The 16331-nt window shown below is 41.6% G+C and overlaps 1 protein-coding gene across 1 annotated transcript; it reads right to left on the bottom strand.

Annotated features, from left to right (window-relative positions):
* Positions 1 to 242: 242 nt before the first annotated feature.
* On the bottom strand, positions 243 to 2990 carry LOC101004344 (olfactory receptor 6S1). Its single transcript, XM_021940302.2, has one exon. It carries the CDS (start codon positions 1256 to 1258, stop codon positions 263 to 265), a length of 996 nt encoding a protein of 331 aa, XP_021795994.1. The 5' UTR covers positions 1259 to 2990; the 3' UTR covers positions 243 to 262.
* Positions 2991 to 16331: the final 13341 nt, after the last annotated feature.

The raw sequence follows: 16331 nt of genomic DNA, 5'->3' as shown, positions 1-16331 counted from the left end.
CTTGAGGCCAGGAGTTTCAGACTAGCCTGGCCATCGAGCGAAACTCTGTCTCTACTAAAAATACAAAAATTAGCGAGGTGTGGTGGTGGGCACCCGTAATCCCAGCTACTCAGGAGGCTGAGGCAGGAGAATTGCTTGAACCCAGGAGGTGGAGGTTGCAGTGAGCCAAGATCGTGCCACTGCACTCCAGTCTGGGCGACAGAGTGAGACTTTCTCTCTCTAAAAAAAAAAAAAAAAAGACTAGTTACCAGTCTCTTCACTCTCACCTTACTGCTTTCTCATTGAGACAGTTATCAAGTAAAAGATTCATTAAAAAGTCTGCCACTACCTTCCTAAACATGTCCTTCAAAGATTCCTTGACTTGCTCATTACGTAAGGCATAGATGAATGGATTCAGCAGTGGTGTCACAAATGTCGTTATTACTGTCACTGCCCAGTTAGTGTCCACCGAACCACTCTGCGATGGCCTCACATAGAGAAAAATGGCACTTCCGTAGAAGAGGGTCACCACTATCAAGTGGGAGGTACAGGTAGAGAAGGCCTTCTGACGGCCTGAAGCAGAGGGGATACTCAGGACAGCCAGGACAATGAGGCCGTAGGACACAGCAGTAATCAGCAAGGAAGATACAATGACAAGGGAGGCCAGGACAAAGTCAGTCTCCTCCAGCTTCTTGGTGTTGGTGCATGCCAGGCGTAACAGTGGGCCACTGTCACAGAAGAAGTGCTGCACCACAGCACCCTGCTTACAGAAAGGAAGCAAGGCCACAGCCACTGTGGGGCCAAGCACAGGGACGAGTCCCCCCACCCAGCAGGCCAAGGCCACACGAATGCACACAGCCCCACTCATGAGCAAGGGGTAGCGCAGAGGATGACAGATGGCTAGGTAGCGATCCACAGACATGACAGCCAACAGTAAGAACTCAGAGGCCCCGAGAAAGAAGTAGAAATAGAATTGGGTGATACACGCAGCAAAGGAAATAGTGTGTTGCCTTGAGAGGAAATCGCTCAGCATCTTTGGAATGATGACGGAAGTGAGCAGAATCTCTAGGCAGGACAGGTTACCCAGAAAGAAGTACATGGGGGTCTGTAGCCGAGTATCAGCCCTTACCACCCCCACAATCAACACATTGCCTGTCAGAATCAGGAGATAGACAAGAAGGAAGACAGAAAATAATTCCACTTTTGCGTTGTTGAGATGTGGGAACCCTGCCAGGACGAACTCTGTTGCATCACTACTCTGGTTCCCATCAGGAGTCATTATCTTTTCCACCTGTGCAACAACAAAAACATGGTCCTGGTAAGAACAGGTCCTCTGCTTACAATCCTGAAATTTACTTTATCATGGTGTGGGACACATATCCCCAGTTTTTCCAATTGCAGGTCCTGTTAAGATCTGAAGCACTTCAGGTCATCATCTGATTGATTTTAGCACTGGAGAAGATTTTCTCTAAAGGGTAACAAAACTTAGGTATGAAAATGCCAGGGGCCTCCATCTCCTCAATCTTCACATCTCCTGTTCTCAGATCTTAAATAAGACACCTCATTATTGTAATAACAATATCACTGAGCATCTGAATTGGACAAAATATCTGAAAAACGATTTTGTGAAGACTACGATCACCATTCAACCGGGATCAGAACTGGAGTCAGACTACGTAGTTTTAAATTCCTGCATCTCCACTTACTGGCTGAGTAACCTTGGCAAGGTTACTTACCCTCTCGGTGCTCCTCAGTTGTGAAATACAGTAAGGAGCAAATGATATAATAGTGCAAAGAATTTAAGAGTTTCTAGCACTTAACTTAAAAATTATGTGGCAGAGAAAGCCCCTGGCTATAAGTTAGGACACCAGAATCTAGGCTTGGCTTGCCATTACCCTTGGAAGATTATCACTTTGTGCTTTAACTGTCCAACTATGCAATGAATCACAGGAATCTAGACTATCAGTATACCTAATGAAATTATATAAAATTACCCTTTTTGGCAGGATGCAGTGGCTCACACCCGTAATCCCAGCTCTTTGGGAGACCGAGGCGGGTGGATCACTTGAGGCCAGGAGTTCCAGACCAGCCTGGCCAACATGGTGAAACCCCGTCAGACATTTGTCAGAGCTAAATTATGAATTTCTGACTGTAACTGTTAATAAAATAACAAATTATGTTCTTATGCTTTGATTCTTATTCTTCAATTCAAGTCCTTGCAGTTCTGAGGACCGCCACCAGTTAGAAAAATCAAGTCAATTATAGGCTTGTTTAAAAATGCCTCAGGTATCAGGAGAATCCTTGTTCCCTTTTGACAGAGCAGGAGCACCATCATCTTGGACAAACACTGCCACTTTAAGTTCCAGCTCCCTTTCTAGCCTCATGCATTTCAAAGAAATCATTTCTCTTCTAACTACAAGCAGCCAGGGAGAGCAGACAGTAAAACACAGATAAGACGGTTTGGGAACAGAGGGAGGTGAAGGGAAATTCTTTTGGGTAACTGCCAAACTTCACCCTCATATAATGGGCCCCAGTAAAACGGTGGGCCTTAATAAGCACCTTTCTTTCCCTTCAGGTGCACTAAGATAGGGAAGCTAAAAGCACACTTGGGAGTATGCGTGCAGCTACAGAAAGATGTATGGGAACAGACACAAAACTATCCCTCCCAGATAAGCACAACAGAGACACAGAAGCAGTCCAATCCTCTGATAAACTCTCCCACCCCGAATTCTTAAAAACTCTTAGTCTGTAAGAGAGTGTGCCTCTGACCTAACTTGACCAGAAGCTCCTCTCAGGTTTGTTTTCTGTAAAATAAACCTGTCTTGACTGGCAAGCCACCTTTCATGTTTCTTTCTTCTTTCTTTAATTCTTACACCTTTAGCCATGCAAAACATAAGAACTGATCTTAAAACCATTGGTTCTCTGTCAGCTCTATTGTTATCTTTTGTTGTTGTTGTTGTTGAGATGGAGCCTCACTCTGTTGCCCAGGCTGGAATGCAGTGGCATGATCTTGGCTCACTGCAACCCCCACTTCCTGAGTTCAAGTGATTTTCCTACCTCAGCCTCCTGAGCAGTTGGGACTGCAGGCACGTGTCACCACACCTGGATAATTTTTGTATTTTTAGTAGAGACAGGGTTTTGCCATCATGGCCAGGTTGGTCTTGAACTCCTGGCCTCAAGTGATCTGCCCCTCCTCGGCCTCCCAAAGTGCTAGGATTACAGGTGTGAGCCACCATCCCCGGCCAACCCTATTGTTCTCTAGCACACCCCAACAGTCTTTGTTCTCAGCAAGCATTAGATTCTTTACTTACAATTTCTCTCCTGTGGGTCCCGCAGGTCCAGACAGGAAAATGTCTGGAGCTTTTTTCTAGGATAAAAGAGTTCTGTGGTCTTTCTCCCCGAGGATTCATTCAGAGTCTCCGCTCCCTCCAGCTTCTATAGAAATTGCCTATTGTCTGTAAAGTCATTCAACTTTTGCTTCATATTTATTATGTACCAGATGCTGCTGTAATTGGAGATTCAGAGATAGAAGACATTGCCATTACTCTCATGTAGCTCACTGCCCGCTAAGAATGACAGAAAAATCAAGATGTGTGACAGGTGGAATGTTGCAGGGAAGTATAGGGTACCACAGGGAAACAGAAAAGGAACCAAACTGAAACTCAGAGAGACAGGCAGTATTCTGGAGAAAGGAAAAGCCTGAAATAAGTACTAGAAAATGAGTATGCATTTGATAGAGAGAAGGAAGTGTCTTCAATGGAAAAGAGCAGTGTGTAAACATAGTACCTTTGGGCTACAGCACAGAACATAAGGGGTGGAATATAAACAGATGAGACTGGTCACCCCAAAGGGGACTCCGTCTGGCACTCTGTTGCTCCCTGTGAAAATCCACCATTGAGCTGAACCTAAACTATATCTTAAGTGACAGGGAGATGAGTTCTCAACTCTGAACATGGAAGGGATTCCTCCTACCTCCTCCTGAATGTCCTTGTTGTCTCCATGAGGGTGGAGGTCACCCTGAAAATTTTTTTTTCTCCTTTTTATGATTCAAGTTCCATCTGGGAGTCCTGTTCCGTGTGGGAGTCCTTCCCACACGGTGAACCTTAAGGCTGACAATAGGTTCGCATCCTTGGAGTAGGGGAGGATGGGCAAAGCACTTGAGAAAACAAGGAGAAATTGGATAATCTCCTTCTTCTCCTGAGCTTTCCTCTCTGGTATATTTCCTCACAGGTTGTCGTTCTGCCTTTTGAACAAACGAGCTTTCTTCTCTTAGGGAGGTTGTGTCATGCTGCCTTTCTTATGTCCATGAGTAAGTCAGCCAACAGCCCCACCCTTCCCTCCACGTAGAAACAATGCCTTCCGCAATGTGACCCCTGTCTTAGATTTCCACAGGCATAATTCAAGTGAAAGACAATTATCTCAATTATCTCACAAGTGAAAGACAATTATCTCACAAGAAATGTTATTACAAAAACAACATGGGGCTAGAAGGCAAGGGGTACATATGGAGGGGTTACACCATTTACCTCCTATCTTTGAAAAGACTTAGCACACTTACCTAATTTGTTTCATCTCTAGTTGTGGAAAAATGTTCCACTTAAAGTGGCCTCTTCACTTTTTTTGCTAATGGAACTTTTGTACAAAGTATCAGTTTTCTTCTTTCAGATCCTTACCTTCTCTGACTCCTGGTATTAGCCTGAGGGCAGGAAGGGAAAAGGCTGAAGTCACTGGTTTCTAACTAATCTCTCTGCTGAAGGGTGGGATCCTTCGTGCATAACTTTAGTTTCCAATGGAGATATCTTCAGATGAGAACTAATCTAGGCATCAGAATTAATCTGAACATCAGGAGCCCAGCCAGCAGCAGTGCTTTTTGGAGAGAGGTTAATCAGGCAGTGAGAAAGTAAGACCACAGAGAAAGAAAAAAAAAAAATTCCTAAATGACCCAGGGGAGATATGCCGTTCAATGGAAATTTCCTAGACTCTGTTAAAAAAAAAAAAAAAAACCTGACCCTTTGTTCAAGAATGGGTGATGGGGAATATTTCTGCATTTGTCTATCAACTACATCAAACCAGGTCACTGCAAAACTTTAGGAACCATTAACGATCAGAATGAAGAAGAGGATGGAGCTTGTTCAATCATGGAAGGCTATGACCATCATCCACCTTTCTCTTGCATGACACCCAGGGGAGATGTTTATATCCCAAGTAACACAGACATTGTGTTTTCTCCCTGATGACTTAAAACGATATTGGGAATCCCTCCCCTGGCTTTGGGGTTAGGAAATGATAGGAGCCCCATGGGCTTGATAAGGGAAATTTCCCAGTTTCATCTCTAGCTAATTCTACTGCTTCTCCCAGCCTTGCACCTTATTTCCTAGTGGTAATGTATATTGTTTTAATTTAATTTAATCTAACTTAATTTAGGAGAGCTAAGTAATTAAACATGAGGCCAAAGTACATAAGAAAGTGGCAGTCTTTTATTGCAAATATGCATACACTCTCGGAGGAGGTTCTCTGGTCCTCAGGTGTGGGGGGCCAGGGAAGTGGCCCCGGCGCTCTCGGGTGATGTTCTCCGGTCCACAAATGCGGGGGCCGAAGAAGTCACCCCGGCTCCTGCCGGCGGCGGACTTTTATGCCTGGGAGCTGGAAGGGGAGGAGTTTGGGGCGTGTGTGTAGGAGTGGCTTCTTGAATTTCGGTGTCCTCGGCTTGACGTCATTCTGCGCATGCTCAGTTGATTTGGTTCTTTCCCCGGGCACGCAAAAATCTGTGAAGAAGAACCCAGAAACAACAGGGACTGCTCCATCTTGTTCACCTTCCTCCATCTTGTCCCTTTTCCTTCACCCAAACATATATGTTCCACATACCCAAAGCATTATTCAGAATTCTGGGCCATTGTTCACATCTTTTTCATTGGTGTCCATTCTATGGCCATGACTAAAATCTTGACTCTTCCTACTCTTGTCCTAAGACTCAGTTGAGTCTAGTGCCTATCCGGTCTTCTGAGACAGCTTCCCCTACCCTCCATCCTCAGTCCTACCACCTTACCCACTCTCCCACCTGAGGTATGACAATCTTAATATTTAATCCATTGTATTATAACATTGCTTTTCTGTCTGTATCCTCTGCTAGACCCCAAATTCCTACGGCAGGAATACTTTCATCTCTGTATTTCTAGCACCAATCACAGTTCCTGGCACATACTAGGTGCTTGGCAAATGGCATGTGAGCTAGACTACTCTGAACCCCAGACTTGAGGAGCAACCACCCTTGTCAGATGGGCACCAATTAAGTTTTGAACTGAGAGGAGGAGTGCACAGGGCTCCTGGGAACTAGTTTAGCTGAATTACATCCTTTCTAGACATACTCCTTTCTAGAAAAAAGAAAATATCTAAAGGGAATGAAGCATGAGAAGTGTTTATCACTAGATTCAAAAGGAGTGAGAGCAAAGACTGGGGGAAACTGGCTGAGCTAAGCCAAACAACAACAAAAATCTAAGCTAGAAACTGCAACTCCTGTTTGTTAAGCTGAGGGATGGAGGGGTCTGAAAAAGAGACCCATGACGTCTAAAAACTAATAAAGCACATTTAAGCCATACTTTTTTTTCGAGACAGAGTCTTGCTCTGTCCTCCAGGCTGAAGTGCAGTGGTATGCTCTTGGTTCACTGCAACCTCCACCTCCCGGGTTCAAGCAATTCTCCTGCCTCAGCTTCCCAAGTAGTGGAGTTTACAGGCACGCCACCACACCCAGCTAATTTTTGTATTTTTAGTAGAGACGGGGTTTCGGGATTTCACCATGTTGGCCAGGCTGGTCTTGAACTCCTGACCTCAGGTGATCCACCCGCCTCAGCCTCCCAAAGCTCTGGGATTACAGGCATAAGCCACCACTCCCGGCCAAGCCACACATGTTTTTAAACCTTAATCAAATCTTAAGGACTAAGGAAACTGCAGAAATAGATGTGATCAAAGGTAGGTAATTTCTTTAAAACAAACAAACACACAGGCTGGGTGCAGTGGCTCGGGCCTGTAATCTCAGCACTTTGGGAGGCCAAGGCAGGTGGATCACCAGAGGCCAGGAGTTCGAGACCAGCCTGGCCAACATGGCGAAACCTCATCTCTACTAAAAATACAAAAATTATCTGGGCCTGGTGGTGCCCACCTGTATTCCCAAGTACTAGGGAGACTCAGGTGGGAGGATGGCTTGAGCCTGGAAGGTGGAGGTTGCAGTGAGCCAAGATAGCGCCACTACACTCCAGAGCAAGACTCCATATCAAAAACAAAACAAAACAAAAAACGCTATTTGCCCATTTGACATCGGCTTTGGTATTTAGCTTATAATACTTTCTTATTCTTTTCTTTTCTTTTTTTTCTTTTTTTTTTTTTTGATGCAGCGTTTTTGCTCTGTTGTCGCCCAGGCTAGAGTGCAGTGGAACGATTTCGGCTCACTGCTACCTCTGCCTTCCGGGTTCAAGTGATTCTGCCTCAACCTCCAGAGTTGCTGGGATTATAGGTGTCTGCCACCACGCCAGCTAATTTTTGTAGTTTTAGTAGAAATGGGGTTTCACCGTGTTGACCAGACTGGTCTCAACTCCTGGCCTCAAGTGATCCGCCCGCCTTGGCATCCCAAAGTGCTGGGATTACAAGCATCACCACTGGCCACTTATAACACTTTCAAACTAACTTGATCATAGGAATGTCCCAGTTTTGTTTTTAAATAAAAGTAAACCATGTTAGAAGAAAAATTGTATTTATTTTTAAAGCATACTCACATGGTTCAAAAATAAAAATGTATTGAATGGGTGGCCTGCCCCTCCACACCTGTGCGTGTTTCTCGTTAGGTGGAATGAGGGACTTGAGAAAAGAAATGAGACACAGAGACAAAGTACAGAGAAAGAAAAAGTGGGCCCAGGGGACCGGCGCTCAGCATACAGAGGACCCGCTCCGGCACCGTCTCTGAGTTCCCTCAGTATTTATTGATCATTATCTTTACCATCTTGGAAAAGGGGATGGCAGGACAATAGGCTCATAGTAGGGAGAAGGTCAGCAGAAAGACATATGAATAAAGATCTCTGTGACATGAATAAGTTTAAGGAAAAGTGCTGTGCCTTGATATGCATATGCAAATATTTCCATAAACATTTTTCGTGCATAAAGAACAGCATTGCCGCTAGCAAGTCCCACCTTCAGCCCTAAGGCGGTTTTCTCCTATCTCAGTAAATAGAACATACAATCGGGTTTTACACCCAGATGTTCCATTGCCCAGGGACGGGCAGGAGACAGATGCCTTTCTCTATCTCAACTGCCCAGAGGCCTTCTTTCCTCTTATACTAATCCTCCTCAGCACAGACCCTTCACGGGTGTCAAGCTGGGGGATGATCAGGTCTTTCTCTTCCCAGGAGGCCATATTTCAGACTATCACATGGGGAGAAACCTTGGACAATACCTAGCTTTCCTAGGCAGAGGGCCCTGCGATCTTCCGCAGTGTATGTGTCCCTGGGTACTCGAGATTAAGGAATGGTGATGACTCTTAACAAGCACTCTGCCTTCAGGTACTTGTTTAACAAAGCACATCTTGCACAGCCCAGTCACCACAGCACATATCTCTTGCAAGGACAGGGTCGGGGGTAGGGTTACAGATTAACAGCATCTCAAATACAGAACAAAATGGAGTCTCTTATGTCTACTTCTTTCTGTATAGACAGAGTAACAGTCTGATCTCTCTTTCTTTTCCCCACAATGTATAAATTTAAAAGTTCTAGTCCCCCACATTCCTATTCACCCCCTCCCCCTCCCCAATTAACCGTTTTCATTAGTTCATTGGCCTCCTTCCAGTGTTTTTTGTGTATAAACAAGGAAATAACAAAATATTTATTTACTTGAGACTTTCTTACACAGTTCTGCACCTTGTTTCTTGTTTTTCCCTGGAAAACTTTCCCTGTCAGAACATAGAGAACAAAAGAAAACTGTATAAACCAAGAAGACTACTAGAATGACACATCTGTTGAATGAATGAGTTGCAACATTCTTGAATTACATGTCTGCTTTAATCATTGTTTGATATCTCTTTTGCTTCAATTTTCCTTGCTAGTAAAAATCCTATGGTAATGGGAATTGTATCAAAAAATCTAATTGACACTCCGTAAATAAAAATGAGTTAAAGCGAAATGATATATCTGGAATTTTCTTCAAAATAAAGTGAGGGCTATAGATAAAACTTTCTTGGCCATGAACTGGTAATTCATGGAGCTATATGTCAGCTGTAACTGTGATTCATCATACTATTCTCTCTATTTTTAATATGTTTTAAATTTTTCATAATCAAAAGCCTCACAAATATATAGTGAAAATCAAGTATCTATTTCAAGAAAACTCTAAATTTTTAGAATACGATTTTCCCAGTTAAAAATTAATAAAGGTGTGAAATACTTCCCTGAATATGGAAACTCTAGTTCCACAAAACTAACCAGCCAGCCACTGGAGAATGTCAAACACCATGTGGGTTACTCAGAGCCAGAACTATAATGAACTACCAACTCCAGGAGGAACTTAACTTTCTCAGCAACAACCTGCCTTCTGGTTCAAAAAGAGTGGAGGCAATATAGAAACACACACATACACACAGAATCACAGTCTAGAATGAGGTTTTTTTTTTTTTTTTTTTTTTTTGAGGTTGAGTCTCACTCTGTCACCCAGGCTGGAGTGCAGTGGCGCTATTTCGGCTCACTGCAACCTCCGCCTCCCAGGTTCAAGTGATTCTCCTTCCTCAGCCTCCGGAGTAGCTGGCATTACAGGCATGCGCCACCACAACCGGCTAATTTTTGTATTTTTAGTAGAGAGGGGGTTTCACCATGTTGGCCAGGCTGGTCTCAATCTCCTGACCTCGAGTGATCCACCGCCTCAGCCTCCCAAAATGCTGAAACTACAGACATGAGCCACTGCGCCCGCCCGGCCTATGGAGATTTGATTGAGTTAACAGATTTCAGAACCTATCTGTTTCATTATGACAAATTCTTTAATATAAAACTTAAACTTTTTTCCTTTTCTTCCTTTTTCTTTTTATTCTTTAACACATAGCAAAACAAGACAGAGTGCTATTACCAAGTCTCGTAGTAAGAGGATGTCTTCGTTCAGGCTGCTATAACAAATTACCATAAACAGGTAAACAACAAACATTTATTTCTCACCATTCTAGAGGCTGGAAACCTGATATCCCAGAGCCAACATGGTGGGGTTCTTGGTGGGGCTCTCTTTCTGGTTTACAGAGGGCAGTCTTCTTGCTGTGCCCTCACATGGAGGAAAAAGAGCTAGCTAGCTCTGTGGCCTCTTCTTATAAGGAGACTTATTTCGTTCATGAGGGCTCCAGTCTTACATGCTAATGATTTTCCAAAGGTCCCATTTCCAAATACCATCACACTGGGGTTAGGGCTTCATTATATGAATTTAAGAGGACATGGCCATTCAGTCTATTGCAAAGGAACTATTAGGAGGAAAAAATAGCAGAGGGAATCGAGTTTTTAAAAAGAGAGAAACAAACACAAGTCTAAAATACAAACAGGAGAAATCTGCTCCATAGTCCTTAATTTATCCATTTGAATTGACATGCAAATATTACCAGGTCTTGAGTATAACCATAGTGTTAATGAGAAGGATAAAAATGAACAAATAGAATGAGTGACCTTAGAGGAAACAGATATTTAAATGATGGAAACAATCTTTACATTTCCAAATTTATATTAATAAAATAATGTAAATATTAACAAACCAGGAATAGATGTTATGAGAAAGGAACTTCTAAGAACCAAAGAGTTCTTTAAATTAATGATGATATCATCAAAATTAACATAATATGTACACACATATCAATTATAGTCATGCCCTGCATAGCAATGTTTCCATCAATGACAGACTGCATATACAACAGTGGTCCCATAAGATTGTAATGGAGTTGAAAAATTCCTATTGTCTAGTATTTACTATACTATATTTTTTGTTTATTTTAGAGTGTACTTTTTCTACTTATATATTTTTAAAATGTTAACTGTAAAATAGTCTCAGGCAGGTCCTTCAGGAGGTATTTCAGAAAGCATTGTTCTCATAGGAGATAACATTTCCATGCATGTTATCGCCCCCAAGGACCTACGAGTGGTGGCCAGGCGTAGTCGCTCATGCCTGTAATGCAAGAACTTTGGATGGCCAAGGTGGGCAGATCACCTGAGGTCAGGAATTCGAGACCAGCCTGACCAAAATGCAGAAACCCCGTCTCTATTAAAAATACAAAATTAGCCTGGTGTGATGGCGCATGCCTGTAATCCCAGCTACTCGGGAGACTGAGGCAGGAGAATCGCTTGAACTTGGGAGGCTGAGGCTGCAGTGAGCTGAGATCATGCCATTGCCCTCCAGCCTAGGCAACAAGAGTGAAATTCGGTCTCAAAAAACAAAAAAAAAAAAAAAAAAAAGAAAGAAAGAAAAGCAACCTACCAGTGGGACAAGATGTGGAGGCAAATGACAGTGATATAGTGATATTGACAATCTTGACCCTGTGAGGGTCTAGGTTAATGTGTGTGCCTTAGTTTTTTAACAAAAAAGCTTAAAAAGTAAAATAAAATAAAAATTTTTTAAATAAAAAAGCTTACAGAATAAGGACATAAAGAAAATATTCTTGTACAAATACACAGTGTGTGTTTTAAGCTAAGTGCTATTACAAAAGAGTAAAAAAGTTTAAAAAATTAAAAAGTTTATAAAGAAAAAGTTATAATAAACTAAGGTTAATTTATTATTGAAAAAAATTAAATAAACTTAGAGTAGCCTAAGTATACAGTTTCTATAAAGCCTACAGTAGTAAAGAGTAATGTCCTAGGCCTTCACAGTCACTCTTACGACTCACACAGAGCAACTTTCAGTTATGAAAGCTCCATTCACGGTTAGTGCCTTAGACAGGTGTACCTTTTCTTTTCTTTTTTTTTTTTTGAGACGGAGTTTTGCTCTTGTTGCCCAGGCTGCGCAGGCTGGAGTGCAATGGCACGATCTTGGCTTGCCACAACCTCTGCCTCCTGGGTTCAGGCAATTCTCCTGCCTCAGTCTCCCAAGTAGCTGGGATTGCAGGCATGCACCACCACACCTGGCTAATTTTTGTATTTTTAGTAGGTCAGGAAGGATTGAGACATCCAGAAGCTAACACTGTGAAACCTGCCTCTCTACTAAAAATACAAAAATTAGCCGGGCGTGGTGGTTGGCATGGTAATGTAGTCCTCACAGCAGCTACTGGAGGTGGCTGAGGCAGGAGAATGGTATAAACTCCAGGGAGGGCGGAGTTTGTAGTGAGCTGTGAGATCAGCGCCACTGCAGTCTCCAGCTCATGACAGGTGAGGAGCAAGATCACACCAAAAAGAAAGAATATAAGGGTTGTCTGAACTAAAAAAAGACACTTCTGAAATTTGGGAGACCATGCAGTGAAGAGTATTGAACATGAAAATACCCACAACTATATACACTTTGGTGATGTCTCCAAAGTCCAAGAATAAAGACAAAAGCTTAAATGCTTCCTGAAATGTAAAAGAAAAAAATTATCTATAAAATAAGGAAAATCAGTTTCATCATCAATGAAAACTCTATGTAACAAGAACAATGTCAGTTATCTTCAGGAGTAAGAGGGAAAATGATTTTGAGTCTAGTATATTAGTTTTCTAGGGCTACCATCAAAAAATACCACAGACAGGGTAGCTTTAACAACAGGAATTCATTTTCTCACAATTCTAGAGGTTGGAAGTCCAAGATCAAGCTATTGGTTTCTTTTGAGACCTCTCTTTGGCTTGCAGATGGCTACCTTCTCTCTCTGTCCTTACACGGTTCATCCTTCACGTGCATGCATCTCTGGTGTCTGTGTCCAGATTTTTTCTTCTTATAAGGATATTAGTCAGGCTGGATTATGGCAGGCACACCCTAACAGCCTCTAACTCAATCACCACATTAAAGGTGCTATCCTATAGTCATGTTCTGGTGTATGGGGATTAGGGGGTTCAACATATTACATTTTGTAGAGACACAGTTCCGCCCATAACACCTACAATTCTATTTTCAGCATAAATAGCAGTCAAAAGAGAGTCTACACTGAGGGCACTTGGTGGGGGGGGGGGGTGTGTTCTAGAACTTATATCTTCATTAAGATCCATGGATGCATTCTAAAGGAATTACTCAAGGTTGAACTCCTGAAAATAAAAAAAAAATAAAATCATAAAACAGTGAGATGCAAAAAAGTTATTAGCAAGGAAAGAAGTAGAACTTATATGTAAACGTAAATAAATGTTAACACATTGTTTTAATATACTATGAATTCAATTTTCTAACATTTTATTCAAATATTTCATCTAGTTTCCTAAGAATGTCAGTTATAGTGTCACCTAATGGCCATAAAAATCAATGACTTGGAGATAAAAATCTCAGATTATATAAAAAAATGTGAAGATAGTAAAGAAAGTAATGACTTGAAAGCTGAGATTCTTTCTCATCTTATTCTGAGTTAAATTAACCATAGCCATTGATAGAAACTATTATTTTATATGCATGTTAAAAATGTAAGGAGAAATTCCACTTTTGGCCATGATGGAGTAACAGGAACTGGATTTATCTTAACCCTAGTTAACTGTAACATGAACAAAATATGTGAAACAATGACTTCTAGAAATTAGACAACAGGCAGTGAAGGACTGTGATCCCTAAGAGAAGAAAAATAAGAGTGAATCCTATGAAGCATTTCCCCAGCTTTCAGTTGAAAGGCAGTTTCCAACCTGAACTACATAGAGGCAGCCCAGACAGACACTTCATTATTGTTAAGTTGAGAAGACAAAGATTAGAGCTTGAGGAGGTCAAGAAGCAGAATACTGGAGAAAAGGGAGCTTCACAAATAGAAAGCTTCTGACATCTGCAGATGAGAGATACATGAGACTTTCACTGAGTAATGAACTATGTGTGAAAGGAAACTACCAAGGCCAGGGAAAGAATCACTGGAAAACAGGAGACTCAACAATTCCCAATCCCACATAGGGGTAAGACTGGTTTATGCTCCCACCAACCAGAGTATAAAGACCTTGCAATATCCACAACTTTGGGTAAACACCAAAGAAAATGGTGAGAATGCACCGGTGCTGGAATAAAAGCTGCTCTGTACCTACCCGTAACATGATTTTTCCTCTGACTGTTATGTAAGATTTTTCTCTTATTACTGGTCTTAAGCAAATTGATTATGATGTGCCTTTGATTAATTTTCTTCTAGGGGTGTGTGTATGCGTATGCACATACTTTTTTTTTTTTTTTTTTTTTTTTTGAGGCGGGGGTTCGCTTTGTTGCCCTGGTTGGGGTGGTTTTGGGCGGTCTCGGCGCCCCGCCACCCGCGTTCACCCCATTCTCCTGCCTCAGCCTCCTGAGTAGCTGGGACTACAGGCACCCGCCACCACGCCCGGCTAATTTTTTTGTATTTTTAGTAGAGACGGGGTTTCACCGTGTTCACCAGGATGGTCTCGATCTCCTGACCTCGTGATCCGCCCGTCTCGGCCTCCCAAAGTGCTGGGATTACAAGCGTGAGCCACCGCGCCCGGAAATGTATGCACATACTTGAGATTCATTAAGCTACTTGGATCTGTGAGTTTATAATTTTCGTCATATTTTGAAATTTTTCAGTAACTAGTTTTTAAGTTTTTTGTCCCCCTTTCCATTTTCTCCATTTTCTTGGGAACCCTAATTTAATACACGTGTGTGTGTGTGTGTGTGTGTCTGTCTGTGTGTCTGTGTGTCTGTGTGTTAATATTAGAGAATGTAGTTTCAGGCTAAATACTTTTACCAGACACAAAGAATGGCATTTCAACATTGTAAAGTGATCAGTTAATCAAGAAGATATGGCCAGGTGTGGTGGCTCATGCCTGTAATTCCAGTTTGGGAGTCCGAGGAGGGAGGATTGCTTGAGCCCAGGAATTTGTAACCAGTCTGGGCAACATAGACCTATCTCTACTAAAAATTAAAAAATTAATCAAACATGGTGGTGTGTGCCTATGGTCCCAGCTACTTGGGTGGCTAAGGTAGGAGGATCACTTGAGCCCAGGAATTCAAGGGTGCAGTGAGCTATGATCACAACACTGCAATGGAATAATATTAAATGCTCAATTAAAGCCACAAAAGGCAGAAAAATAGTAGAATACAGAAAAAAATGAACAAGGACAATAAATACAAAGCAGTTAAAATACAAAATATGGTAGATATTAATCCAACTATATAAATCATTAGTTTTACTGTGAATGGTCAAAATACACCAATACAAAGACTTTCAGGGTGGATTAAAAAGAAGACCGGACTATATGTTATCTACAAGAAACCTACTTTAAATATAAAGACAGAAAGATACTCCATGCTAGCACTAATCTAAAGAAAGATACAGTAGCTATGTTAATTTCAGACAAAGAAGTCTTCAGAGTAAGAAAATTATCGGGATTAAGAGGAAATTACATAATGATAATGGGGTCAATTATCCAAGAAGACATAACAATCCTTAATGTGTTTACGCTGAATAGAGCCTGAAAATACATGAGGCAAAAATTGATAGAACTGCTAGGAGAAATCAACAAATCTACCATTATAGTTGGAGATTTCAGCATCCCTTTACCAGTAGTTAACAAATCTATCAAATCTAGCAGGCATAAAATTAGTAAGGGCATACTTGAACTCAATAGCACCATCAATCAACTGGATTTATATGCACACTTATAGATAACTTTATATAACCACAGCAGACTATACATTACTCTCAAGCTCACATGGGACATTCACCAAAATAGACATTCTGTGTCATCAAACACACATGAAATACTTTAAGTGAATAGAAATCATAACAGGATGTGTTCTCAGACCACAATGAAATTAAACTAGAAATCAATAACAGAAGAAATCAGTAACAGAAAATCCAACTATTCTTATATTAAACAACACACTTCTAAGTAACACATGGGTCAAAAAAGAAGTCTCAATATTTGGACTAAATATAAATAAAAATACAACTTATCAAATTTGTGGAGTGCAGTAAAAGCAGTGCTTAGAGAGACATTTATAGCCCCGAGTGTATATATCAGGAAATAAGAAAGATCTAGAATCAATGATTTAATGATTTAAGCTTCCACCTTAGAAAACTAGAGAAAAGGCCAAGCATGGTGGCTCACACATATAATCCCAGCACTTTGGGAGGTCAAGGAGGGAGGATTTCCTGAGCCCAAGAGTTTGAGACCAGCTTGGGTAACATAGTGAGCCCCATCTCTACAATAAATAAATAATAAATTACCCAGGCATGGTGGTGCACACCTGTAGTCCCACCTACT

The sequence above is a fragment of the Papio anubis genome, chromosome 7 (assembly GCF_008728515.1).
Source record: "Papio anubis isolate 15944 chromosome 7, Panubis1.0, whole genome shotgun sequence".
In the NCBI taxonomy this organism is placed as follows: domain Eukaryota; kingdom Metazoa; phylum Chordata; class Mammalia; order Primates; family Cercopithecidae; genus Papio; species Papio anubis.
This window is presented reverse-complemented; position numbering and strand designations above follow the sequence as displayed.